This window comes from Lemur catta, chromosome 10, assembly GCF_020740605.2.
Source record: "Lemur catta isolate mLemCat1 chromosome 10, mLemCat1.pri, whole genome shotgun sequence".
NCBI classification, from domain to species: domain Eukaryota; kingdom Metazoa; phylum Chordata; class Mammalia; order Primates; family Lemuridae; genus Lemur; species Lemur catta.
In genome coordinates this window covers 81,183,582-81,211,315 of record NC_059137.1, presented here as the reverse complement: position 1 = coordinate 81,211,315, position 27,734 = coordinate 81,183,582, and the positions used below count along the sequence as shown (strand labels likewise).

Sequence of the window (27,734 nt, the reverse complement as noted above, 5' to 3'; positions counted from 1 at the left end):
CCAGAGCATCCTGACACCATTGTCACTGTGGAAATGCTCACTTGTCACTCTGTCACCAGTGAAATCACCAGAGTCCATTGATAGCTAAGAATTCGTTGGGGTTTTGATGAGAACAAGGGAAAGACAGGGTTGAAGACCGCAGATTCCGGAAGTACAACTAACCAACTGTCTGTATCTTTTCTAGGGTCTTTATAATTTCCAGACCAACACGTTTGTGTGCTGGGCATGTAATTCCCTTCTCTAATGCGCTCTGGCCTCTGTGCCCGCAGGCCATGGGTGTGTACCTCTATGGGGAGCTGATGGTGAGCGAGGACGCCAGGCAGCAGCAGCTTGCCCGCAGGTGCTTTGAGCTGGCCAAGGCACAGATGGACAGATCCTCAGCCAAGGTGGTGGCTGAAATGTTATTTTAAACAGGTGATTCTCTCCCTTTCTTTTCTCTGTCATTGGGTGCTAACCAGATATGCCTCTTAGGAGCCAAATAAACCGATAAGCCCACAGCATTGGTGGTCTGCGCCCTCTCTGGGTGGCCGGTGGCCTTGCAGAGCAGGCAGAGTCGGTGCCTGTGGTGGCGTGAAGGCCCCAGGTCCAGGGCCGTCCTGTCTGGCCACCACGGTTCCTGGGAAACAGGCTGTCCACCTCGAGGCAGAACAGCTCTCCTTGGCACCGTTTTGGCCACTTTGGGTTTTATAATATGTATAGGAACAAAGATTGTGAGAGAACATCGTGAGTAGGTTTAGAGGTGGGATGGGAAACCCAGTGAAAGTGCTGCTCCATAGCCTCCAAGGTCAAGGCTGACACAGGAGTCAGTGCCGTGTTACTCCGAATCCTAGCTTCTGGCGCAGACGTTTCCTCCTAGGCTGTGTGTGAGCTTCTGAGGTTCCTCAGGTTGCCGGCGCCCAACCCGTGCGGCCGGCGGGAGGTCTTCCCGGCCACATGCACCACGCACCTGCTCCCGTGTCTGGAGGGCAGGTCTTCTTTTTAACCTTGTGTTGGCGCAGAACGTGTCCCCTGGCTTACACTGGGGTGAGAATCCTAGATTATTTACATTATTTACTCTTAATTGTGCCTCAAATTAACCTGTTAGATTTACTTCCTAGCAGTTAATTTTGAAATGTGGGTTTCTCCACTATTATTGTAATTTAGCGGTGGTCTATAAAGTTTGCTGAGTAGAACTGTGGGATTCTCAGTGTGTTCTTTTTTCCCTAACAGTCATCATCATTTCTGTGTCTTCTCAGTTTTTCTTCAAGGTTTTACATGATATAATAGGGCATGTGTAATTTTGATCTTTTTTGTAACTTAGCATCAAATCTCAAGCATTTTTCATGTTGTTACATAGCTTCTCTACAAATATAATTTTTAATGGATGTTGAATGTTGTGTTGATATTCTCTTTAGCCCAGTGTTGGACATTCAGTTTGCTTCTAACGTTTTGCTCTTATAAAAACTATTTATGTCTAATATGTTTAAGTATCTTACTGATCTGAAAGAACTCCAATACTGAAGAAAAAAAAGTTTTCCTAAAGTATGATGTTCTTCCAGAAGATTCGGGAGCTGTGTTTGCCAGGAGAAGGAAGAGTGGGGACAGCTGTAGTGACTGTAGGGACACAGCTGCACACAGGTGTTCCCCACACGCCCTCTTCAGGTGGTTTCAGACAGTCCTTAAGATGGGCCAGTTTAAAAGCCAGAAACAGTCTCGGTTACCTTGGTGCCAGCCTCATGGTAATCAGTCTATAAATCATGTTTTGCTTTAGAGTTTTACTTTCATGGAGAGTGTGTGTATTTGAAGAATGTGAAACTACAATAAGGCAAAACTTTCCTTTGATTGCTCCTTTCCCAAATTTTGGAGAACCGTAGCAGGTGACACAGCTCTTGTGACTCTTCGTTGTGATTTTTTTTGCCCTGAAGCAGGCAGAGGAGTCGTCCTGGTCACAAGACTGCCATTTCCTTGCCCCCCTCTGAGATCTTCGTTCCTGTCCCTGCCCTTCTAGGTGAAGCAAGGGTCAGGAGCACCCCCACCCCCCACCCCACTGATGAACAGTGACCAGGGCCACTCCTGAGTCACACAGGGAAACCCCTCCCAACTTGAGAGGCCCCCATGGCTTCCCAGACCATTTAGAATCTGTGTGTGGGGGGCAGGATCTTGTCCCCAGGGTTACAGGCAGTAAACCAAGACCAAGGGTAGCCTCCTTCCACAATTCTGTCACATGGCTGGTCCACGCATTTTTCTTCTCCTGCTCCAAAGCTGCACTGGCATTTTTATGGTCATCTCCAAGTCCTTTTAATTTAAAAACTTATACTTCTAGGACGCTGTGTAAATGAACGGCAAACAAATGCAATCCATTTGCTAGCGTAGCAGGCTTGGAGGCGGCGTCATCGCCCTGCGTCCTTCCGCGGAAGCCCGGTGTGTGCAGATGGGAGCGGCCGGCAGGGCACGGCGCTGCTCTCGGGTGCTCTGGCTGCTTGGGTTCCTGGCATGCTGATTTGTGACTTAAGATTAAAATCACATTGCCAGGGATTACCACGCAGCCACGACCTTGGCTGCTCCTCCAGAAACCATAGTCACTCTCTGCAGTTTGGAGAACAGATGCCTCTCATAGCTCTTCTTTGGAAACAAAAGAAACCAACAACCGCAGAAGATGCTCACCGGCTCTTTCTTTATGCCCAGCGATGACCTCTCTAACAAGGTGCAGAGCTTAGCTGATTGGTGAACAGTGATTGGTTTCCGCTTTGTTCACAGTGGCTAAGTTCTGCACCTGAAGAGAAGGTGAGATGGGGGCAGTTAAGTTGGAGCCGCTGGGGCAGAGGCCGTTGCAGACGGGGCTGGCCGCTGCCAAGCATCGGCTTGAGCAGAGCTGATTCTGGAGGATGAAAGAGCACTTTGTCCCGAGGACGCACTGTCTCCTGTCAAGAATGCAAGCGATGTACCTGTGGTCCTTAAGTTTGTTTACAGAGACATAAATCCACTAATCATACGTCTGTCTAAAGGGTCGTATGTATTGAAAGTTGCAAAAAAATTATTCTTACAAAAAACTAAAACCAAATGCATCATAAGTCGGGTAAAACCATGTCGTGGCTGATTGCTTGTGAGGCGGGTGCTGTGCTTTCCCAGGAGACTCCTTGCTGTCGTTTCCCGAGCGCGGTGAACTCTCTCTTGTATTTGCAGCCCAGCTCTCTGCCCTGCAGCCACAGCGGCCGGCGCTGCGCTCCCGGCGGAGGCACTGCTTCTCCGGCTGTCGATTGGACCCGCCCTCCGGTGCCTACTGAGCTGATATCAGTTCTCATTTTACACACTGGCTCAGTTCAGCAGGAACAGGAGTCGAGCCCTTGAGCAAAAAGCCTTCCTGTCCGTAAGTGCCCGAGGCTCGGGGGAGCTGGGCCTCCCACCCACGGAAGAGCGGCTGAGCTCCCACCGCAGACACGGCGGCCAGTGGCAGCGGCAGCGGCGTCCGTCTGTATGTGCTCCTGCGGTGTGGGGGGTTGTAGAGTCATAGAACCTGCCTGACACGAAAGGAAGGAGCTCCCACCCCTAAAGGCAGGATGGGGTTAGCGCCGGAGTGTGGTGTTTGCCCCGCACGTGTGACGGTGGCAGGGCCCACCTCTCATGGTGGAGATTTTCGACTTTTTGAAAGCAATTAGAGTGAAGGTAGGTCTGAAACGGGATCTCCTTCTCGTGTCTGTCTTGTAAGTGAAGCCTAAGTTATGGCCCGGTGGGTTTCATAACCATGTGTGAGCAAAGTGAGCATCACATGGTTCAGCTGTCAACCCCATTCCCAGGGTTGTGAGTGTGGCCCGGGTCTCATCCTTGTCCTCCGATGGAAGTCCTCCCTTTAAAGTGGAGAGCAAAGGCGCACAGACGTCCTCGTTTACAAGAATTCCTCTGTTGTGACTGGGTCATAAATTTTATTGCTGTTTCCTTTGCAGGAAAGATCACAGCGAGATTCTCTTTCATACGTCTCCTCCAAGCCCGGTGGGACCAGGCTCACACTGACCCTGGACATCAAAGAGAGGATTATGTGGCTGCTAAAGTCATCAGCCGACAGCAGTGTTCCTGTCCTGGTGCTTCTCTTGGCCAGAGGCTGGTCCCGACTGGGCACGTATAAAAGGCAAATCCTCGTAAACCCCGTCTCTCCCTCCAGGGCTGCGCGGCTGCCTTTGTCCCCCACCCCAGAGGTGCCGCCTGACCACGGGGATCTGAATTGCAGCCGGCCTGTGACTTTCGGGCCATTCTTCCCCACAGATGATTAAAGGTATCTGAGAGACACTGGAAACTCTGCTGGACACTTTGCATCGGCCCCTCGGCCTGTGGCGCATGTGGGTATTTTGTGATTCCAGAAAGTCATGCAGCTTCTGTATGCTGGGACCAGTGCACAGCATTCGATGTCCTCCTCTGGGTCGTTCCTGAAAGATTCCGCAGACTTATTTTGATTGATATAACCAATATATAGATTTTTCCAAAATTTTAGTATCTTTTTGTAAGAAAATAAGATATATTAATAAAAATACAATGGCTTTTATTTTTTTGTATTCCTGTCTGCTTCTGAATTTGATACTGTTGAAAAATAAGAAGAAAGTCTGTATAAGAAAGGTCTTCGCCACGCCGTGGTGCCGCCTCCCGCCTCCCTGGTGTCCGCGCGGCTCTGCAGGACGGCAGCGCTGACAGCAGTCAGTCTAACACGTACAGTCTCGGGCACCGCGGGAGTCTGTGGTGATGTCATTTTTCTCTCCCACAAATGTTTAGAGTTAAAAGACAGAAGCTTGAAGCAGCTTCCTGGTACCGTCACAGGCAAGGATGGTTTGAAACGCCTTGAGGACCACAGCTCTGGCTGCAGCGCGGTTCTACACGAGGCTCAGCTAAAAGAGAAGAGCAAACTTTAAGACGGCAGCAGTTTCTCCTCCTGCCCGGCCCCGGTGGCTCTTTGCATTCCGGCCTCTTTGGAGTGAAATGAGGCTCGAACACAATCTTCATTAGAACTCTGTTGTACCAGTGACTGTCACTCTAGAAGGTTTCCTAGGGAGTTGCTGTTGCATGTGCTTTACATATCATTATGTGTGCTTTTTATATACCATATTGGTGGAAGAATAAAAATTTGATGAATCGGGATAAATATACAAACGCTGCTTTCTGTGATGACTTAGAGTAAACGACACTCTCTCACTCTGGCCCTCCTGTGTTTGGCTCCCTTTGAAGTAGAGCAGGGAAGGCCGTGGGAGCTTCCCACCGTGTGCAGAGGCACCTCTGCCCTCCAGAGAGCTGCGGGCAGCCACCCGGCCCAGTGGTTTGGTGTGGTCTTGTTTTTCCCAAAGTTAAAGCCATGCTTTGTGTGCTTTGAAAACCACTAAGGCAGAGCTGAACTGCTGAGTAGGTGGGATTTTGCACAAAGACCACTAATCCCCTTGCTCCGGTGATTCACCGGGTCCTGCCACTTGCTTTGGCCACTTGGGTTCTGGCCAGTGGGCAGCTCATCAGAACTGGACACCAGTGTCACAGCTTTGGCCAAGGCCCCGTGGGCAGAGTTGGCCTTCGCTGCCTCCAGACCAGGGAGTGCCCTGCTGACACCAGGTGCTGTCCCTGCAGATATGGGGGGATGCGGGAGAGTGGCCTGGGCTGCCAAGTCCAGCAGGAGGCTCCCCGTTGGCCCGATGACACCACTGACCTCCGTCTGTGCCCGCTCCTCTAGCGTGTCCTGAGGGAAAGTTCAGAGAGGCCTCTGGATTGCAGAACGGCAGCCAGTCAGGTCTCGGGGTCAGGAAGGAGACACAGGACAGCGCTCTCCATTTCTAAATGATTCGTTTGATTGGAAAAAGTGTCACGTTGGTAACCAGCTCATGTCAGTCGGGGAGGGCAGTGCGACAGGATTGCAGTTAGAAAGCGTGCTGCGTCCCAGTGGGTTGCGTTATCGACATGATTGTGGCACCTTCAGAGAGATGGCTTGGTCTGGGCAGGGTATTTTCAGAGGACACAGGAGTCTTGGGAAACAAGACCAGCTGTCTTGGAGAGAAGGGCGTGGGTGTGCCAAGGAACCCAAGTACCGCTGTGGATCAGGCCTGGACAGTTCACGTACCAAGTGACAGGCGGGACTTGCACCCGAGTCCATGTGGCTCAGCGTTTTCCTTCACACGATACCTCTCAGGGTGTAACAAACCTGCTGATGCCCCTATGTCCCAGACACGCCTCAAGGACATCTGGTCACGCGGCAACCGAGACATCCACGAGGGCAGACTCCACTCCTAATCCACTGGGATGTAAGGACGGGCCTGCTTTGGAAAGCATGGAAACTTGAACTTGACTCTGCTACAATTTAGTCACCATGGGGAAGGTGCAAAGACACGTCTGCGTAGGAGTCAGGCACACTTACTGGCACAATTGCCTCTCAGCGGTTCCCCGCAGCCATGGGCTGGCCCAGTCACGGGTAAGCAGATGTGAAGATACCAGCTGCCTCCCCTTCCCCACGCAGAGGGTAAAATAAACTGATAGAAACAAACCTGTTCTACCAACAAGATGCTTCCGCGAGCAGAGGGGCCCAGGGCAGGAAGAGCCCACAAGCGCCGTGTCTCCTGGTCCAGCTGGAAGTGAGAAGCGCCAGCCCCTCTGCCTGTCCCCTGGGGCTTCCTTAAGCTGTGTCTAAGGGTGACCCCGGGCTGCCGTCGTGGGCATTCGGCAGCCGGCATTCAGCCTCGGGGGCTGCCCAGGCGGATCCGCCAGACCTGGAGCCGTGCCCACGGGGGTTGAGTTCTCTCCTGGAGCTCCCCGAGGGGTGGGGAGCCCGCGGCCATGTCCTGAGGCCGGGTGGGCTGGGAGGGGCGCTGAGGGCAGATGCCAGCACCAGCTGTGTGGCCCACAGCCGTCAGGCACAGGACTGTTAGCACTTTAGTTTAGCTGGGTTTGCCAGATTCATTAAAAGAGTGAAAAGCAGCAGTCTTTCCTTTGAGCAAGTTAATGGGTTAATTGCCAAGCGACTGTCCTCCCCCAGGAGAACAAAGGGCTGCCAGGGGCCAGCCCTTCCCGCTGAGGCCTCGGGAAATGGACTTGCCCCCCACCGCACAGGCGGGAGGACTCGCTCAGCTCGGCAGCGAGGGTCTCTCTCCTGCAGAGGCCCAGCGTCAGCGACCAGTGTCTGCTGCTGCCACTGCTGCCAGCGTGTAGCACGGCTGCGCCAGCCTGTGCCCACCAAGGGAGACAGCCGGGCCTCTGAGAGGCAGCGGCAGTGACTGTGCTCTGTGTTCACCCGGCTGTGGGCCTCACCGTCACCTGTGGGCCCCCATCACCTGGGGCCCTGGGCCACAGCCAGGACAGAAGTGTTAGGAATTCCCGCCTGACCAGGGCAGGAAATGGGGTGGGGGAGGAGATGGTTCGTCTCCTTCTCGGCCTCTGTTTGAGGATTAAAGGATTTTGAAGCATTTATTTTTATTGGAATTTCCAATCAAAACATAGAAATAATAGTCTACATCCCAAGCAAGGTGATCTTGCCTGAGGTGCAGAGAGGCCCAAGTGCAGGAACCTACTGGTAACCCACCCCTTTACGATGGGGAGACAAGCCCTAAAGGAAGTCTAGACATGTCCCGCACGCCCAGCTTGCTCTCCCGACCTGCCAGACAGAGCGGCCCGTGCGGGGCTGGCCAGGGGGAGGCCACGGGGAGGGCCCGCTGCCACGGTCAGCCGCAGCCTCACCAGAAGCCGCTGTGACCCACCGAGCAGCTGAAAGCTGAGCTGGGGGATTTGTGTGCAAGGGACTGTCTGCTTAGAGCTTCCACCTCCTCGTTCTGCAGATGGTGCCAGCTGGGCGGGAGGACTTGGCTGAGTGGGCGGTGGGTGAGGTGCCCAGCGTGTCCTCGAGGCAGGCCCCGGCAGAAGAGTGCGGTGTGCTCCAGCATGGCTCCTGGGGCCCTACCGCAGGGCTGGGGCCTGGGCCGGCCGCCACAGCCCATTCCCAGGAAGGAGGGTGCTGCTCCTGCTGCTTTGCCAGCGGCTTTGTGGCTTGCCGGTCCCTTGGAACACTCCCTCCCCAGGGTACCTTGGGCTGAACAGCCTCAGGCTCCTCTGTGCAGGGTTGGGCCATGGCAAGGACTCCATACAGGGACACCAAGCCTGGCGAAATCCGAGCCTAGAGCTCCTAGATCCTCCTCAGCCCAAGGCAGGGTCTGAGACACCTGAGAGGCTGGGGGGGCTGGGGGAGGACGGGGCCTCCCAGGGCAGTCTCCCAGGCCAGGCCCAATGAGGGAGGCATGAACTCTTCACCCCCCAGGCCGCCTCCCTCGCAGACAATGACCTCAGCCCTCCCCGACTGGGCCCTGGAGGTTTACAAGGTGGAAGGGAGGAGAGGCTGGTTGGGACTATTCAAGGGCAAAGTTTTATAGATCTTTTCCCACCCTTTGGTGCTGTCTGGGAGATTGATCGGCTAATAAGGCATTTCTGTTCCAGTCCGGTGACCAGACTGTGAAAAAGGGGCCATCGGCCCAGCCTGGGGTGGAAGGAAGCCACCATAAACCACAGACATTCCCAGGACCAGCATGGCCTGGACGGCTGGCAGCACACGGGCATCCCAGCACCCCGGCGGGGCTGGGCCTGGGAAAGGGGGCTTGACACCCCCTTGTTCTCATGTAGGGCTAGAAAGGAGGCTGGGACATAAGGTCACCAGGCTGTGACCTGTCAGAGCTGGTGATGGCACCAGGAGCCCGTGTATGTCTGTGTGACGGTGTGTACAGGCTTGTGGGAGGTGCGCAAGGCCAAATTTGGAAATGCAGATAAAGACTTCCCTGGCCACACATTCCTACCGACTCCACACAGCTCACGAGGAGCACCCTGGTCCCCGCAGAGTGCCGCTGGAACAAAGAAGGTCAGTCTGGCTTGCCAGCCCCAAGGACTTACAGGGCTAGGCGCCAGGACAAACTGCTCTAAAGACCCGCCACCCCCAGCCTGGGCCCACCCAGCATGTGGCCGCTCAAACCATCGGTCACTGCTGAGGGTGGAGCTGGGGACAGGCTTGGGGGTGCCTCGGGGACCGTCCGTCCGTGTCCCAGTCAGGGACCGTCCATCTGTGTCCCAGGCAGGCTGCCCACCTGGGAGAGGAGAGCCAGCCTGAGATTCTGCCCAGGGCCTCCCTGCCAGACAGCTCATCTGCGGCTTTGTCTGGGACACACAGGCGACTGGGTGTGCACCCTGTGGTTTCTGTTCTACTTCCTGAAGCTTTCTTTGTGCTCCTTTTGCCTGTAATTTCTTTCAGCTTGGGCCTATGTGGAATTGGTCTGCCACTTTAAAGCCCAGCCCATAAGGTGTTCTTGCCTGTGGGGTGGTGGGTGAGGTGCTGAATCTGCCTGTTATCAGGCCCTAACTGCACCACCAGGAGTCCCGAGTTCTGGAAAGTTCTTTTCCGCCTTCATAGTCCTCCCTTGTTGCACGAGCCTAGCAGAACAGGCTTCTGGAGGCAGCAGTGGACTGGACACTCTTGGCAAGCCCCCTCCAGCTAAGACATCGCACTCTTCACCCCCGATACTCTGGGTTTCTGCATTCTGACTCCACGATTTAAGTCTCCAGAGGCTCGCAGCAGTTACGTTTAAGGAGGGAGGCTCAAGAAACACATGAATTATGGGCATAACTGAGAGCTGAAATAGGAGTCAGTTTTAATGATTGCCAATGGAATGGAACAAGTGTGCGTTTATGTTAGGTTGTAAAGAAAAGATAATTTAAGGGGAAGGAATTGTAGTTTTATGATTTTGTCTGCTTTAGTAAATTAAATGCTATGTCAAGGAAGAAATAACTGCAGAAATTGTGGCTGCGGTGCACCTGGAGGCAGAGGAGGCCGCTTTGTGGAGCAGGAAGGTGACTATCGAGCAGGCAGAGGCTGGGCACGTGGACGGGGACATCTGGCCCATAACCGGCTCCAGCTGGGGTGCTCAAGACACCCAGGTCCTCGGGGTACATGCCCCCAGCCAGAAGGAATAAGTTGTTTTTTTCTAGAAAACTCTATGTCCAATGTGAGAACATAAGTCCTGTGAATAAGCAATAAAAATGCCACCCCGCTGACTAAAGAAAGCACAAGAACACAGACGCAGCCGTCTCCTTTCAAAGCTGCAGATGGTGCCAGGGCCTCTTCCTCCAGAGCGTCGCTTAACCGCAACCCTCTCATAGAACAAACGAGACTCTTCCTTTGTGTATTGATGACCACAACTTTTTCTTTCTCCGCGTAGATCTCACGTGCAAACAAGCATAATATGGAAGCAAAATGTAGTTGTCTCCACCTTTGCACCTAGCCCTTCCCCAGGCCCATCACTGCGATGGGACTGGTCCCCGAGTGTCCCGGGCACACGAAGGGCGCACAGGGTATGCTCGGGTTTACACTGTGATTTCTCCGTGTGGCAGAACCGTTCAAGATTGGCGCATACACGTAACTCAGCTTGTCTGTGTTGATGGCGCCATCGCGTGACTGTCCCATAACTCATCACTCCGGAAACAGTGACACGGAGCATCCATGGGCTTCCTCTGTTCGAATCCCAGCCCTGCTAAATGTCATCCACGTAGCCTTGGGCAAGTCATTTAACCTCTCAATACTTGCATCTCCTCAGGTGTGAACTGTGGGTAACTTTGTTAGCTAAAACCCCGATAACAGGGCCTGGCACGAGTGTAAACGTACATGCTGGCTTCCCTGCCAGCGTGTTCTTCCTTTTTTTCTTTTTCCAGATAGAGTTTGCTCTGTCATCCCGGGTAGAGTGCAGTGGTATCATCATAGCTCACTGCAATTCCCAACTCCTGGGCTCACGCGATCCTCCTGCCTCAGCCTCTCCAGTAGAGTAGCTGGGACTACAGGCGACCGCCACCAGGCCCAGCTGATTTTTCTATTTTTAGAAGAGACGGGGTCTCGCTCTTCTGAGTTCATGCGATCCTCCCGCATCAGCCTCTCAGAGTGCTAGGATTACAGGTGTGAGCCAGGCTTTTTCTTTCTTTCTTTTTATTTACTTTTTCAGAGACAAGGTCCGCTCTGTCAACCAGGCTAGAGTACAGTGGTGCTGTCATAGATCGTTGCAGCCTTGAACTCCTGAGCTCAAGTGATCCTCCCACCTCAGCCTCCCAACATGCTGGGAATTACAGCTGTGGCCACCACATCCAGCCTCTTTCCTCCCTCTCTCTTTTTCCTTTCTTTCTCTCTGGATTCCTTTCTCTCCCCACTTCCCCCTTTCGATTTTCGTTTATTTATTTGAACCTTTGAGTTGTTTCCGTGGTTAGCTGTGTGAAACAGTGCTGCAGTCAGTTCCCGGGCATGTCTGTGGAAAGGTTCCTAGATTCGCTCATCATGGCGGGATCCGTGCAATCCGAAATGGAGCCGGGAGATCTAAAGAACTGGGTGTTTGTTACTGGGTGAAAGGGTATATAATTTTTTAAAAAATTTTATCCAATGCTTTTATTATGTTAAAATATACATAAAATTTACCATTTAACCATTATTTTTTGTAGAGACACAGTCTCACCATGTTGCTGAGGCTGCTCTTGAGCTCTTGGCCTCAAGAAATCCTCCCATCTCAGCCTCCCAAAGTACTGGGATTACAGGCGTGAGCCACCACGCCTGGCCTTAACCATTTTTAAGTGCACAGTTCAGTGGCATTAAGTTCACAGTGTTGTGCAACCATCACCATCTCTAGAGCTTTTTCATCTTCCCAAACTGAAACTCTGTCCCCATTAAACACTAACTTCCATTCCCCTCCTTCAAGTCCCTGGCAACCACCATTCTGCTTTCTGTCTCTATGGATTTGCCTGTTTCAGGTGCCTCATATGAGAAGAATCATACAGTGTTTGTCCCTTTGTGTCTGGCGTATTTTACTTGGCAGAAGTCTCCCAGCTTCATCCATGCTGTAGCATGTGTCAGAATCATAAGTACATATGACATGTCCTTTATCCTTCATCTGTTGAGGGACACTTGGCTGCTTCTGTCTCTTGGCTGTTGTGAATAGTGCTGCTATGAACACGGGTGCACCAATATTTCTTCAAGCTCCTATTTCCAATTCTTTGGAGGATGTCTCTAGAAGTGGGGTTGCTAGATAAGATAATTCTATGTTACCATACTGTTTGCAGGAAAAGTTTTAACCTTTCACTACTTGTCTTTCAAAAAGATGGTACCAATTTTCCTTCCCTCCCTTGGGGTATGGGAGTTCCTTTTCTCCACTCCCTCACCAATATGGCAGTATCAATCTTTTTGTCTTTTCCAACTTGACATGGAAAAATAATTGTATTAATTTGTGCTTCTCATAAGCTATGTTAAATATCTTCTGAAAATCTTTTGAAAGTCATTTGTAGTTCTCCTTCTGTTGATTGTACACAGTGTTTGCATACCTTGCCTATAGGTCTCGGGCTTGGTGGCCTTTTTCTCACTGACTTATAGAAAAGCTTTAGAAGTTAGGAAACTAGTTCTTTGTCATGTGCTGCAAATATTTTTTTCCCAGTTTGTCATTTGTATTTAGTTTTTTGGGTTATTTTGGTTTTAATTTCTGTATGGTCAATTTTATCAATCTTTTTTTTCTCTTGTGGCTTCTTGGTTTTACATTGCGGTTAGAAAGGACTCCCTTCCAGGCCCCGGGCACAGCTAAGGGAGGTGTGGGGCCCGCGGACCCACAGGAGGATCACTCGGACTTCCGCACCGCCCTGGCTGTAGCCTCAGCCCCTCCCCCTCCCCCTGCTGCAAAGTACTGGGGAGGCTTCTCTGAAGCAGTGACCACAGAGCCCAGAGCCTGGCCCCGGCAGGGACACCGGTGTGTAGGCAAGGGGAGGCTGGGCCCAAACAGGGTGTAAGTGAAGTCTGCAAACCAGTGATGGGCAGGAAGTTCTAAATGAAAGATCAGAAATCCTTTCTATGGTTTAGGACTAGGGAAGTTCTAATTTTATAAACTGAATCCTTATTTACCCAAGTAACATACCGTCTGCCCAGCGTGGCAGCAGCTTCCTACCTCTCCCTCCTCTTTCCCAGCAGGAAAACTGCTAGAGCCTTCTCTGGAGAACATTCACAGATCCAGAGCATGGTCCTCCAGATGCTGACATTTGGTAGAGAAGGGGGGCTGGGATTTTATCCCTTAATGTTTATTTTGGTCGAAGGAGCAGAGATATAACTTCATTTCCCAGCACCGTCTTTTCCCTGTTGACTGAAATGCCGTACACATATACTGAATTCTGTACGCACTCATTCAGCAGGTGTTCATCGGGCAGGGGACAATGGTGTCCAAGGCGGAGGCAGTAGCCGTGAAGGGCGGGAGGTGGTCGGAGTGGGGAGCTTCCTGATGGATTGGATGTGGGTGTGAGAGAAAGGGAGGCTCAGGAGTAACTACCAAGGTCAACCTGAGTCACAGGAGGCCCGGGGGACCAGCCTCGGGCGCGTTAGGTGGGAGAGCATCCCAGCAGTGGGATATTCGGGTCTGTGGTCCGGGAGAAGGTGTGGCCCCTTGCACAGACGCCGTGCGCAGCCACAGGCAGGACTGGGTCAAGCCCACGCATCAGTCCTGGGGTGCCCACCAGGAAGGGCCAGGAGAAGAAAAGGCCCCGTGGGTGGGGGAGGCCCGAAAGTCCCACCGGCCGAGGAAGAATGTCAGGGAGGACAGGAGGCCCAGCACACGGGGTGCTGCCGACCTGTAGTCGGAGCTGAGGCCTGAAAACTGCTGGCTGGAGCCACAGAGGGCCCTGGTGACCTTGAGGGGTGCAGTGTCCCTGTAGTCCTTCTTTGGTCCCACCCATCTGTCCATCATGGAAAGTACCACACTGTCATGATGAGTCCAGCATCAGACTGTGTGTGAATACACTTCACTTTCAGAGCTTTCCTGGCTGTTCTTGAATGTTTATTTTTCCGTATGAATTTTGGAATCAGATTGGCTAGTGCACGTATTATGTTCCTACTTGGGGCGTGCTGCCATGCGCCTGTAGTCCCACCGCTTCGGGAAGCTGAGGCGGGAGGATCGCTTGAACCCAGGAATTCGAGGTTACAGTGAGCTGTGATCACACCACCGCATTGCAGCCTGTGTGACAGAGCCAGACCCTGTCTCTTAAAAAGAAAAAAAAGATCTTATTAAATCTAATATCTATCTCTATAGCCATTAGTGTTTATGTCTAGGATATTTTTCCAGAAGCAAAGACCCACTAATTCGTCTTCAGTTGGAAGTGGGGATTTGGCAGTGTCCAGAGGTTGCGACTGTCACCACTGGTGGGAGGGGTGCATCTGGGACTTAGTGGTGGAGGTCAGGGACGCTGCTGACCACCCTACAATGCACAGGACAGCCCCCGACAGAATTGCCTGGTCCACAGTGTTAATGGTGCCACACTGGAGAAGCCCGGCTTCTGATGCCTGCAAAATGGCTTTCCGGAAAGGCCCTGCTCTCCCTGTTCTTCCGTTGCTGCGTGTTGGGCTGTTTCAGGGGACTCGACCTGCTAAAATGCTCTAGAGTAGTCTTGAAGCATAGATGATGCACAGTATTGTGGACATTTTTATTTTCTTCATCTTCCCAGTATCTGAGCCCTTCCTGTGTTTGGGTGACACCTTTGCTGGCGTCTCCGGTGCCCGCAACGTTACAGAAGTGAAGCCAGCTCGACACTTGCTTTCCCAGCCTCTTGTTCAGCCCAGGTGCAGGCTTGTGACCCGGGCTGCTCGCTCAGATGCGCACAGACGACACATTCCGAAAGGAGCCAGCGCAGGGCAGGGGCCCTTCTCCCTGCTGGAGTGAGTTCCAAAGGGTCTCAGCGTAGGACTCGGATGGCAGCAGTTTCCTCACCAGACCGTCTGAAGCAAGATTCGGGGCATTGCTGCTGGCCAGCTCACACTAAGCCTCATCTGGCTAACAGTCGAGCTTTTAGATACCCTTTTCATCAATTCCCTTTTACTTTCAATGATTCAGTGTCCATTGCTGTTGCTTGCAACCGAGAGTCCCGGGTATACAAATTTCCTACATCAAACACCAAGTACGGACGATACCCTGCCAGGACGGGGCAAGGGAAGGTGGTAGCTGTCTTTGTTACCCATCTGTGTGAAGGAGGTGGTTGGGGCCTGTGGGCCAAATTAATCCTGGAGCTGGATTTTAGGAGGAGGCTTCAAGACACACACACATACTTATTTTGCCTCAATTTTGGAGTCTTTGGTTATAAAAAGGCTTAATGATGATTAATAATTTAGAAGTTTTGGACAAAATTGATGACTCCATGTTAAACCCAGTGTCTGGCAGAGAAAAGAGGTCTATTACCAGAACCGCTGGCGGTGGGTGATTTTTACATATTTTCCAAACAGGGAAGGGAAAAATAATTCCATCTTTTCTCCAGAATTCTTTATCAAAAACTTAATTAGAGAAAGTCCAGAAAAGTTTCCCCTGGCTTCACAGCTTCCTATAAGTGATGTAAAATTCCAGAGCTGCTGTCAAATCTCTGCAAACCTCTGGCGCATTCATTCCAGGTGTAAGCTCTGGGCCTTGGAACCCCCACTCCCCACCTGCTCCCCGCCTGCTCCTCCTGCACCCCATGTGCCTTGGGTGCTCAGTGGCCCTGCCGTGCTCCTGTCACAACCCAGCTCCTCCGCCTGCACCTGTGTCCAGGGTCAGCTGAGCCAGAGTTCTTGGAAGCCATTCCTTCACTGGGATGGTGACAGTAACTTGACTATCTCTAAAGTGACGGTGAGCCACATACGACACCTCACAAAACCCCTCAGCTGTATCCCAGAAGTGTCCAGGGCCACCGACAGGCCGCCCAGCATGAAGGGAGGGCACGCAGGAGTGCATGAGGCTAGTTACCTTCGACAGCCACAGTCTCAGTAGCTCACAGGTCTGAGAGACACGACCACATGAGCTCAGGGCTGGGGCCTCTCCCAGGCCACGGAAGGGGCCGGGCAGTGAGGGGCCCTGAAGCCCAGGCCTCATCAGCGTTCTGACCAGCCTGCGCTGGGTCCGAGCCCGCCAGGGCAGCACCTTCTGCCGGCGAGGTGGCAGGGCAGGTGTGGAGGGGGTGTATCAGGGAATCCTTTCCTTTGCTTGGCTGCGGTGGGGAAGCGTGGACGCGCCAGCCTTCTTGCAACCCTGAGGGAAAATCCAGAGAACTTCAGTGAGCCCACCCCAAGCCACAACATTCCTAAGTGGCTGAATTAACCAGCTTTCTGGGTTTTCTGTGTCTGAGACCATCCAATGTCTTCCTTGTTTAAGCCACTCTTGGATGTTCTGCGAGTTGAAGCTGAAGTCATCTCTCCTGACATCCACCCTGTGGGCAGGAGGAACTCAGGCTGGTAAACCCAGGTCGCACCTCTAGTCTTGGCCCCGCCACCTGCCGCGCACCATGGGCTCAGCGTGCTCGTGCCCCGAAGGCGCGTGGGGCTCGGGGCCTGCGCTGCCCTCTGGATCCAGGCCCTGGTGTGCATTTTCGCCAGAGCCAACCTTCAGCCGGGCACCTGCTGCTTTGAACTTCTTTAAAACAACTAAAAGAACCCACATGTCCAGACTGTCCTGAAAATCTGAGGCAACTGGAAGAGGATGTAGAGTTTGCTGAGTCACTTTCAGCCCCTGAGTTCCCTGCCCTCGCCGGCGTGGGCTTGAAGCGGGTATCTGCCATCTTTGGTTTTCAAGGGGAGAGCGCCGCGCCCCACCCCCGAACTGTGACCTCTCACTAGGTGGGTGGAATGACAGAGCGGGCACCTCCCTGGGGACACGAGCCCAGCCGAGGATCTGGGGAGGCTCCGCAGCTCGTCTCTGCGGGGCGGCCCGTCCGGCAGGTGCTCTCTGGTGTTCCCCTGGGAGCAGTTCTCCCCGTGCTAGCACCGTCAGCAAGGTGGGAAAGGAAAAAGGGGAGAAACGAAATCAGTAAACAAGTCAGTGCCTGCTTTCTAGGGTTCCCTCAAGACCGAGGAACCTACTGGGCCGTCCGGGAACCCAGTAGGATGGAGACAAGCTCCTGCCACTCAGGGTGTTCCAGCCAGAACCGAGTGTGCCGTGCACAGCAGCACATCTTCAGGTGGATCCATCAGCATCACTCCACACCAAAGCAAGTGATTCCCCTAAGGTTAACCTCTAATCCCACAAAGCTTTATTCATCCCTCAACAGGAGCCGAGATTCAGACCATTAACGCATAAATCGAAATGGACATAAAAGAAAGTCTTGACTCACTCAACGAACAGAATGGGCATAAAAGAATAATGTACAATCAGTACAAGTTCAGAGTAAATCTAAAAGGAAATAAGGATATCTTCAACTGACATGAAATAAACATTAGCCTTGGGGTTACCAATTCTTTATCGGGAATTTCCAGTTCTCATGCTGGTGTAATAGGACCACTGATGTAACAAAATCTTCTAATGTTCCTAGACACATCCCACACCCTCACCTTCGGTGACCTTTGACATGCAGGCGCGTGAGCTCCCTGGGAGCGGGCGGTGCTTAGCAAACACAAAGCAAGGAGCGAGCATGAGCGCAGCTTTCTGTGGCCACTACACAGTGCAGCCTCCACCGCAGAGCCCCCAGCGGCCCCGCCACTACCACTTGCCACCCGGCTGGCTGTGCTCTGCTTCCCCTCAGCCTGGAGGGCAGGTTGGGAGCGGCCAGGGGAAACTGAGGCTCTCGTGGATGAAGAATTTCTTAGGGAAGCAAAACAGTGTGGCTTTATCTCAGATCCCTGTGGACTAAAAGAAATATTGATTAACAGTCTCCTAACTCCTAAAAAAATAGATTTGTGGAAAAGGGCTAAGTTACTCTCTAAATTAGTCAGTGATTCACGACCAATTTCGTGGCCCAAAGACTTTGAATCACTCAAATAATAGTGCATTTTGGCTTGATGTGGCTAAAAAAGGAAATAAAAACCTGTTCTCCCTTTCCTTTAGTAATTCTCTAGCTGACTCCTTGTCGGGGCAGGGAAGGCATACTCCAGTCATTAGAGAATAAATGTGACTAAGTTTGGGATAAAGCAGCTGCCTTTGGATTCTGTAAAATGTGTACTACCAGCCCTTCCCGCACTGTGCACGGCTCAGTCTCACAGCTCAAAGAGGGCACTTACTCCACACACTGGTGGCCACGAAAATGGGTCTCATCAATTGTTCCATGGGCTTGGCGAGGCTGATCCCACATGTGGCACCCACATGGTCTACGTTCCTTGCTGGACTTGAGCGTGCAGCTCTTTAAGGAGCTCTTTGGCCAGTTCTCCTGCCCCAGGGGCTTCAATGCCAAAACGATCCCATCTGTACAAGGTCTGGTCAAGAAAGCCAATAATCTCGTGGGTTATCTCATCAGTGTGCGCCATCTGCAATGAGAACAGAAGAGAAGGCAAATCAAACACTTTGCAGACACCCAGTGGACTGAGCCCCCAAGGCAGCCTGTCCAGCATTCCTGTCGGCTCCAAGGTAAGCCCCGAGGCTCTTCCTTTGCTTTCAATGTGATGAGCAAAGCAAGCGTGTTCTCAGAGGCTGGCCACTCCCTGAGCAGAGCCCTTTCCTGACGACGGCCCTCCCGCATCAAGGCTTGGCTGCCAGCACTCACAAAGGTTACAAACAAGTACTGCTTGGAAACAGGGACTTTCCAGCAATCCAGTCACAGGTGTTGGGATTATTTGCTGTGGGGAGAGAGGCAAACGAGCGTGCTGTGGCTTGACTTTCTACAAAAGGCTCGCACTAATATGAGAATTGGAAAATGCCACCTGTTTTCACACAAACAGCCTTATATATGGCATTCCTGGGCTAGCAACCGGGCCCACTTGCTTTTTAATAGGCATCCAAGGTCTTAACACCTGATTCTTGCAGGGAAGCAGGAAACAGGCCCTGTTAGTGCTGCTAAATATAGCTTCAAGGCACTCAGACTTGTTGGTGCCCATAAGTATTTTCCTAAAAACTTCAGTTGAGAAAAAAATGGAGGGGTGAGAATCTCAAAAGTTAGCTGTGCAAGGAATTTATTGTGGTTTTTTTAGGCACAAGCAGCATTAAGAAGCCTTAAGTTTTTGAAAGAATAACCTACACGTACACATTGATTTAATGAGTTTAAGTTTATATAGAACCCACAAATGTTTATTAGCCAGAGCAGCCCAAGGTCAGCTTCCTCTTGATCTCTGCATTGGGCCCTTCTGGAAGGGTGACCAACTGCCCTGGTTTTGCTGGGACAATCGTGGTTTTGGCACTTCAAGTCCCGCAGCCCAGGAAACCTTTCAGTCCTGCCCCACCCCCATCTTCTGACCACCAGTAAAGGGAACCTCTCATTGTCCGTATACTTTGTGAGTGGCAGCATGGGCCGTGGAGTTGTGTATAATGACCTGGGGCGACTGTGACTTTCGCTCTTCTCAGCCGTCTACTGGCGGTGAGTGGGGCTTGGAGGGAGCCAGGGCAGGGTGCATGGCTGGTGGGGGAGCAAGGCTGCCAGCCCCCGCAGGCTTCGGGATGGCCTTGGTGTCTCTCGTTACCACTTGATACCAGAGATCACAGGCATGTGAAGCTGCAGATGACCTTCGTCAGACCTTCATCCTCTGTCCTTCATGGAGGAAACAATGTGACCTTCCTGGGATGCCTTAGAAGAGTTAATGTGCTGCCTAGGACCCGAGTGGGAAAGGCCACCTCCTGCTCAGGGGTCGGGCAATGCCCCCTGATGACAGGCCCGACCTGAAGCAGGACCAGTCGTCGCTGCAGATCTAACCTCTAATCTTTCTCATAAGCCAACTGGTGGTTCCATTCAAAGGTTTCTACTCACATACAACCCCCCCTTTCACTGCAGCCAACGCTGAAAGACCCGAACCTTGCTGGCCTCAGCTGATGCGTGTCTGTAGAGTGGGTGAAATTCATTTTGAGGAGTTCAAACACTATAGAACCGAATGAACCCTAGATTCAGAGTCTTGCTAACGTTTTGCTGCTGTAGCGGTGGTTGGGTGGCAGCGGTCGCAAGGAAAGGAAGAGAAACATAAATCCAGCGCAGGAAGGAGGCCGGGGAGGAGGCAGCCGGTGGCCAGGGCGGGTGAGCAGCCGGGTGCAAGAGGCAGGAGTCCCTCGGGGTGACAGGTCAGGCCTGTGAGGACACCCAGAGGGTCAAGGGCAGCAGACACGAATCCCGGGAGAGCTCAGGGCTGGCACAAGTGAGGGTGGGGTGGCGACATGCACACCCTTTCAGGGACGGTGTCACTCACCAAGGCGGAACAGATGCCAAAAGGGGTCAGCTCCGAAAGGCAACGAGGGCTCTGTGGGGCACCGCTCTCCAAAGCTGGGGCAGGGACTAGGACCGGCTCGGGGCCTGAGAGTGGTGAAGCCCAAGCCCTGGCTTGAGGGAAAGGCTGTCCGACCAAAGCCACCCACCACCTGCGCCCAGGGCTGCTTCCAGGTGCTCGAAGAGAAGCCAGGAGATGCCAGCCTGTGCGCCGAGAATCCTTCCACCTGTCCTGTTGCGAGCTGCCACTGTGGCCGCCACAGCTAAGCCTCCCTGTTAGGAAGGTTGATGTGTTAATAAAGACAGTTTCCAAACGTCTGAAAAGACAGCATCCAGAGGTGCTTTCTCACGGTGGGCCCAGGTGTGCAGATGGCTAGCACCTAGCCACTAAGAGCTGGCGCAGGAAGAGAAACATTGGCATTTTCTCCTTTAATGAGTTTCTGTTCTGTGTTCTTTGCAGCCGAACTGACTCGTGAAATTTAATGGTGAAGCACTGGGGGCTTCCATACTCCTGCAATCTCAGGTCCAGATCAGCGGCATTAATGCGCTTCGGGGACTGAACTGTCCTGGGAATGGGCTGCCCAGCACAGGAAGCGACTTGAACTTGGTGGTGTGATCTAGCTTCTTTTCCCAGTGGCTCCTGTGGGGGCGAGTCTGGGGGGCGGTCAATGTTGAATGTGGGCTGTTTCCCCTGAGTAGATGGGCATGTGGGTGGAGTACCTAAAAGCAGAGGCCTGGTGCCTCAGAGGTGCTTCCTCTGGGTTCCTTTCCCTCATACCCCGTGGGCAGTGGGGAGGGAAGAAGTGCCAGAGTGGGGATTGTCCGTGACCCAGTGGCGGGGCTGAGGCTCCACCCACAGATGTCCTGGGCATGGGCAGGAGGTTGGAGGTCAGGCGACAAAAATGGTGCCAACACTTTCATGATTCGAAAGTGGTTGCTGTTGACTCTTAAAATAACTTTTCCTTTTAGAACAGTTTTAGATTTAGTGTCACCACAAAGATAGTATAATACAAAGGGTTCCCATATATGCCACACCCAGTTTCCCCCATCATCAACATCTCACGTTAGGATGGCACGTTTGTTCTCACTTGTAGGTGGAGCTAAATAATGTGTCCACGTGGACACTGGTGTGGAATGACGGACAGTGGATGAACAGTGGAGACTGGGGGGAGGGGGGAGGACGGGAGGTGGCTTGGAGGCACAGTGCTGCTCTGGTAATGGACACACTGAAGACCCCAACTTCACTACAAGGCAATCAATCAATGTAGCAAATTTGCACTTGTACCCCATGAACAGACACAAATAAAAAATAAATGGGGAAAAAAGAATGGTAGGTTTGGTTTGTCACAATTAATGAACCAAGATTGACACATTCTACTTAACTGAAGTCCAGACTTTACTCTGATTGCCTCAGTTGTTCCCTTTTGTCCTTTTTCTGTTCCAGGATCCCCCCAGGACACAGTACATTTGGTCATCATGTCTCCTTAGGTTTCTCTTGGCTCTGACAGTTCCTCAGCCTCCTTGTTTTGATGACTGTGATATGTGAAATATATATTTGGTCTTTGCCCTCTTCCCTGGCTCACAACTCCTAAAATCTTTGGAATCTCCAAAGTTTTTGTATGCGAATGTTGGCTTTTAGCAAGGGTGGGGCTGGCCACACATAATTGGAGGGCGGGGACTTTCTGCTCCCGCCCCAAGGGGAGAGGGGCTAAAGGTCAAGTTGATCACCAATGAATGGCCAATGGTTTAATCAGTTATGCCTACATAATGAAGCCCCCACAAAAACCCAAAAGGACTAGGTTCGGAGAGCTTCCAGACAGCCTAACACAGGGAGGTTCCTGGAGGGTGGTGCCCCAGGAGGGCGTAGAAACTCCCCTCCCCCTCCCCCATACCTCGCCTTATGCATCTCTTCATCTGTATCCTTTGTAAGATCCTTTATAATAAACTGGTAAACGTGTTTCCCTGAGTTCTGTGAGCTGCTCCAGCAAACTTACTAAACACAAAGCGAGGCCGAGGGGCAAGCAGGTCGTGGGAACTCCAACTTGAAGCCAGTTGGCCTGGACTTGCGACTTGTGTGTGGGGTGGGGGGCAGTCAGTCTTGGGGCCTGAGGCCTCCCCTGTGGCATGTGAGGGTCTCTCCAGGTAGACAGTGTCGGAATCGAACTGGAGGACACCCAGCTGGTGTCTGCTGCAGAACTGATTGCTTATTTGGTGGAGGGCAGAAACACCCCTATCTGGTCGTAGAAGTCGTGTTCTGTCTTTATAATTGTGTGAGAGCACAAAAAAGCATGGTTTGAGTGTTTTCTACAAACAATGATCTTGATAGTTTTGGGGCGTACTGGTTGGGTATTTTGTTGAATGTCCCTCTTATGTTTTTCTCATGATTAGAACTGGGCTACGGGTTTTGGGGAGGAAGACCGCCACGATAAAGTGTCATTTTCATCACATTAGGTCAGGGGTGCACACTGTCAGCATGACTTGTCCCTGCCAATGCCGACTCTGGTCATTGCCGAGGCAGAAGCTGAAAAGCAGCTACGATGGTACCTTGTACTTGGCCAGAGGGAAAGCCGCTGATACCAAGTTTTATGGATGTATTTCATCTCCCACCTATGGTGTTCTCCCATCCCAGTGGACTGGGAAGTAAGTGAGGTGTGCATTTGCATTTCCCCCCCTTATTTACAGGTGTTTGTTGTCATATGTTGCTATTTGTTTTCTCTTTCCAGAAAGTGTACATGATGTTTTGATATACATTGTGAACCGATTACCACAGTCAAGCTAATTAACACGTCCATCGTTCTCACCTAGTTACTTTTTTAGTGTTGAGAACACTTAAGATCTATTCTCTTAGCAAATTTCAAGTACACATTATTATTAACTACAGTCAGCATGCTGTACATTAGGTCTCCAGGGCCCACTCATCTTGTAACTGCAAGACTGTACCCGGTGACAACATTTCCCCATCGCCCACCTCCAGCCCTGGTAACCACCCTCTACTCTCTGTTTCTTTTTTCTTTTCTTTTCTTTCTTTTTTTTTGAGACAGAGTCTCTCTCACTCTGTTGCCCAGGCTAGAGTGCCGTGGCGGTCAGCCTAGCGCACAGCAACCTCACACTCCTGGGCTTAAGCAATCCTGCTTCAGCCTCCCGAGTAGCTGGGACTACAGGCATGTGCCACCATGCCCAGCTAATTTTTTTTTTCTATATATATATATTTTTAGCTGTCCAGATAATTTCTATTTTTTTTTTTAGTAGAGACGGGGTCTCGTTCTTCCTTAGGGTGGTCTCGAACTCTTGACCTTGAGTGATCCTCCCTCCTTGGCCTCCTAGAGTGCTAGGATTACAGGTGTGAGCTGCCACGCCCGGCCTACTCTCTGTTTCTATGAGTTCAACTTTTTTAGATTTCACATATAAGGGAGGTTGTGCAGAGTATCTTTCGTGTCTGGCTTATTTCACTTAGTATAATGTCTTCTAGGTTCATCTGTGCTGTTGCAGGTGTGCATCTTATAAAAGTACACAATGGATTCCTGGAAGTCCTCCCACTGTGCTGGGGCTGTACCCTGAGGAGACGGCACCATCCTCTTCTGCTTCTGGCCCCCCTCAGGCTCTCAGGCTGTCTTCGTCCCAGCGGAGGTCTGCTTCATGCTGAATGGCCCACCAGGACTGAGACAAGCTCCTGGCGCTGGTCTTCTGAGGTTCTTGGCATGATGGGTCATTTGTCACTGGGACTTCCCACATATTAATATTCACTTTCAAACAGAACCCACCCTAGAAGGGAGCAGGAAGGGCCTCTGGGTGCTGGGAATGTTCCTTTCTTGATTTGGTTGCTGGTTGCATGGGTGTTTTTGGTTTGTGAAAATTCATCAAATTGTATATTTTCTGTGTGCATATGTCAATAAAAAGGAAAAATAAAACAAAACTCCCAGAGCCAGCATGTTGGTACTCACCTTTTTTTTACATGGACATTGTTTTAAATTGTGGAAAAATATACATAAAATTTGCTAGGCCGGGCATGGTGGCTTATGTCTGTAATCCTAGCACTCTGGGAGGCCGAGATGGGAGGATGGGTCGAGGTCAGGAGTTCCAGACCAGCCTGAGCAAGAGCGAGACCCCATCTCTACTAAAAATAGAAAAAAATTAGCCAGGTGACTAAAAATAGAAAACATTAGCCAGGCATGGTGGTGTGCATCTGTAGTCCCAGCTACTCAGGAGGCTGAGGCAGGAGCCCAGGAGTTTGAGGTTGCTGTGGGCTAGGCTGATGCCACAGCACTCTAGCCCAGCTAACAGAGCAAGACTCTGTCTCAAAAAAAAAAAAAAAAAAATTGCTATTTTAGCCATTTTTGCAGTTCAAAGTTGTGCGACCATCACTACCACATACCTATCTCTTGAACTTTTTCATCATCTTAAACAGAAACTCTGCACCCATTAAACACTGACTCCCCACCCTCCTTTCCCCAGCCCCTGGTAAACTCTATTCTATAATACATTCTCTATGAATCTGACTATTCTAGGGACCTCATAAAAGTGGAGTCATAAGAATTTGTCCTTGTGTCTGGCTTATTTCTCTCAGCATAATGTCTTCAAGGTTCATCCATGTTACAGCATGTGCCAAAAATTCCTGCCTTTTAAAGTCTGAATAATGTTCCATTAGATGTACATACCACCTCATCTTGTTTATCCATGCATCTGTTGATGGACATATTTGGGTTGTTTCCACCTTTTAGCTATCGTGAACAGTGCTGTTATGAACACTGGTGTACAAATACCTGTTCAAATCCCTGCTATCAGTTCTCTTGGGGGCATATACCTAGCAGAATTTGGGTCATATGGTAATTCCATGTTTAACTTTTTGAGGAACCACCAAACTCTTTTCCACAGAGGCTGCATGATTTTACATTCCCAACTGGAAATGTGTGAGTGCTACAATTTGTCTACAGCCTTACAACGTTTATTTTCCTTTTTTTTTTTCCTATAGCCATCCCAATGGGTGTGACGTGAATCTCACTGTAGTTTTGCTTTGTATTTCCCTAATGGCTAATGTTGAGTATTGACCACTTATACATCTTTGGAAAAATGTCTATTCAAGGCCTTTGCCCATTTTTGAATTGGGTTATCTTTTTGTTGTTGAGTTATAAGAATTCTTTATATATTCTGGATATTAAACTCTTATCAGATACATTATTTCCAAATATTTCCTCCCATTCTGTGAACTGTCTTTTCACTGTCTCGATAGTGTCCTTTGAGGAACAGAAATTTTTAATTTTCATAAAGTCCAATTTATCTATTTTTTCTTTCACTGCCTGTATCTTTAGTATCATACGCAGGAAATCCTTGCCAAATCTAATGTCATGAGTAGTGCTCATTTTTGACTTGGACCATTCTTTAGCCCTCACGTCAGCTGGGCTTCAGGAAGAACTTCTTTGTAATTGGCCAGTTTTTTAAAATTTAACAAACACAATTCTCTGCAGCGCTGCAGTGAGCAGCACCGTGGCAGCCTGCGGAGCAGGCTCTCACGCAGCCTCCCTGCTTGTGCGAGGGAGGAGAGCGGGGCACTGAAACTGACAGCACCACACTCGGGAGACGGAGGCCTCGCTTCTCCCGTGAGCCCCAGCGGTAGCCGTGCGACCCGGGAGACGGCACCTCCTTTCTCTGAGCCTCCATTTTCTCTTCTGTGGCCTGAAGGTGTTGCAGGGGGCAGGTCCTGGGGTCCGTGCCAGCTGTCACCTGCCTGACCGTTCCTCCATGTTGGGCAGCGTCCGGGACACACCCCGCTCAAAGGCCAGGGCAACCCACCTCTGCCCTGAAGTGTAAAGGAGAACCGGGATGCCGGCAACGCGGGGGCTTACCAGCGCGACGGCGTCCCGGGCGATCGCACGGCCTCCGGGGACCCGGAGCAGGAAGGTGAGCAGGAGGCGCCTGCGGAGCTGCGGGCTGGGCGGTCCCGGGTCTGCGTCTCTGTCCTCGCCCGCTGCCGCCAGCAGGTCCCTGGCCGAGAGTGTGGCCCTTCTGGACAGCCTGAGCAGGCAGCCGAGCACTGCCCGCACCTCCACCTGGACAGCACAATGTCAAAGGGTGATGGATTAGGGAAGAGTCAGGACACACATGCCTCTTCTATGATTTATTTGCTTTGAAGCAGCCCCCACAAAGAGGTGAGAACTGGCCCCTGAGAGAGGGAGAAAGAGGCCGAGTTTACACACTGTTCCACAGAAACCCAAACGGGCGGAATGGAAATTTCTTGACTTTCTTTCGTCTTGCTCACCAAGCAGCCAGGGCACCATGCCAAGAATTGACCTTTTTTTGTATGGAAGGAAACGGAGAAAAGTCCTCAACAGAATGTAGTCAGATTTTTATATTGTGGGAAAAAGAACAAAAGGCTCCTTGAAAACTCACTATCACAGCCACAAATCAATTAAAGCCCCGTGCAATGGGACCTCCGCTTGAGCCAGTGTTCTGATAAGAATGCAGGTTTGCCTTTTGCTATCTTTGGGGGTGGGGGGAACACACAAACACACGTTTTGTTTTAGATACTGGAACAGTCTGTTCATACATGTTTAAAGCTCAAGCAGAGGTCACAAGTCTGTGGAATCCACATAATAATGGTAATTGTTATAAGTCTGTGGGTTGTTTTTGCATAAAAAATGTTTATTTCATGCTGAGACTTTTCTGCTTGCTACAAGAATAGTACATCAAGTTGTGACTTGGAAAACAAAGCAACTGATCCAAAATGCCACATGGAACTCATGAACAGCTATGTTCCATCAGTTTTGAAAGAATACTTAGGCCTATTCTCAGAATTCCCATGACTGATTTTATGGATTTTGTGTGAAATGGTTTTTTTTCCTGGAAGTAAGGCCTCATTCAATGAAGTCTGTCATAAACTCCAGTACACTAGGCGTGTTGTGTGAGCAATTCTGACCATAATACGAGACCGTGAGAAACTGCACCATGGGGCTCTTCCACGGAGCATGGCAGGGGTCCAGCAGGACAGGCCATGCTCTTGCCACCTCACCCCTCTCAGCTGGGCCCAGCCTGTCCTGGTCTGATGGTATCTACAGGAGCCCAGGACCATTTTGTCATCTAAATGGGTCTGCAAAAGTGTCAGTGCTTAGGAGGCGATGCCTTTATATTCATTTTCTTCTTGACTGGCGTTTGATTTTTCCCCTTGTCCAATATTCCCTAAGATGTGGTCTTCCTTTCTATTTTGTCCCTACGTTTCCTTTCAAACACTTTCCATGTCCATAAGCTTCTACTTGAATGCCAATTAACTTTAAATACTTTCTAAGTTTTTCAGGGGAAAGAAAAAAGCTTTCTTTTCTTTTCAAAGTATTATTTTTTAAATCTTGCATTATAAAAATCTGTATTTGTTCACTATGGAAAACTTGAAAAGAGAAAAAGAAAAAAATGACAATGATCTATAACTATTACCCAAAGAAACTCATTGTTTATTTAGCCAATAGTTTTACTATTGAAAGTTTCCAATTTTTGCAACTATAAGCAATGCTGTGATGAATTCTTGTGCATAAATCTTTGTATGGATCTCTAATTATTTGCTTGGTATAATTCCGTAGTATAGTGACTGGGTTAAAGGGCATGAACACTTGCCTGGTTCTTAAGAATATATAAACATAGACTTTTTT

The 27,734-nt window shown here is 50.9% G+C and overlaps 2 protein-coding genes across 7 annotated transcripts in view; one reads left to right on the top strand and one right to left on the bottom strand.

The window, feature by feature from the left end:
- LOC123646463 (aminopeptidase O (putative)) overlaps positions 1 to 5,159 on the top strand; it is a 349,846-nt gene extending 344,687 nt beyond the window's left edge. For 2 of the 3 annotated variants that reach the window (XM_045563458.1, XM_045563459.1), the window contains 2 exons: positions 270 to 414; positions 3,921 to 5,159. In XM_045563458.1, the coding sequence (XP_045419414.1) occupies positions 270 to 410 (141 nt within the window). In that variant the 3' untranslated portion in view covers positions 411 to 414; positions 3,921 to 5,159. The remainder of the gene's footprint in view (positions 1 to 269; positions 415 to 3,920) is intronic. The other variant, XM_045563463.1, reaches the window with a different exon arrangement.
- FANCC (FA complementation group C) overlaps positions 1 to 27,734 on the bottom strand; it is a 246,018-nt gene that overhangs the window by 5,058 nt on the left and 213,226 nt on the right. For 2 of the 4 annotated variants that reach the window (XM_045563464.1, XM_045563465.1), the window contains 2 exons: positions 25,944 to 26,147; positions 17,008 to 18,226 (listed from right to left, as the gene is read on the bottom strand). In XM_045563464.1, the coding sequence (XP_045419420.1) occupies positions 18,071 to 18,226; positions 25,944 to 26,147 (360 nt within the window). In that variant the 3' untranslated portion in view covers positions 17,008 to 18,070. Of the gene's footprint in view, positions 1 to 17,007; positions 18,227 to 25,943; positions 26,148 to 27,734 lie in introns of those variants that run through there. The other 2 variants (XR_006737902.1, XR_006737903.1) reach the window with 2 other exon arrangements.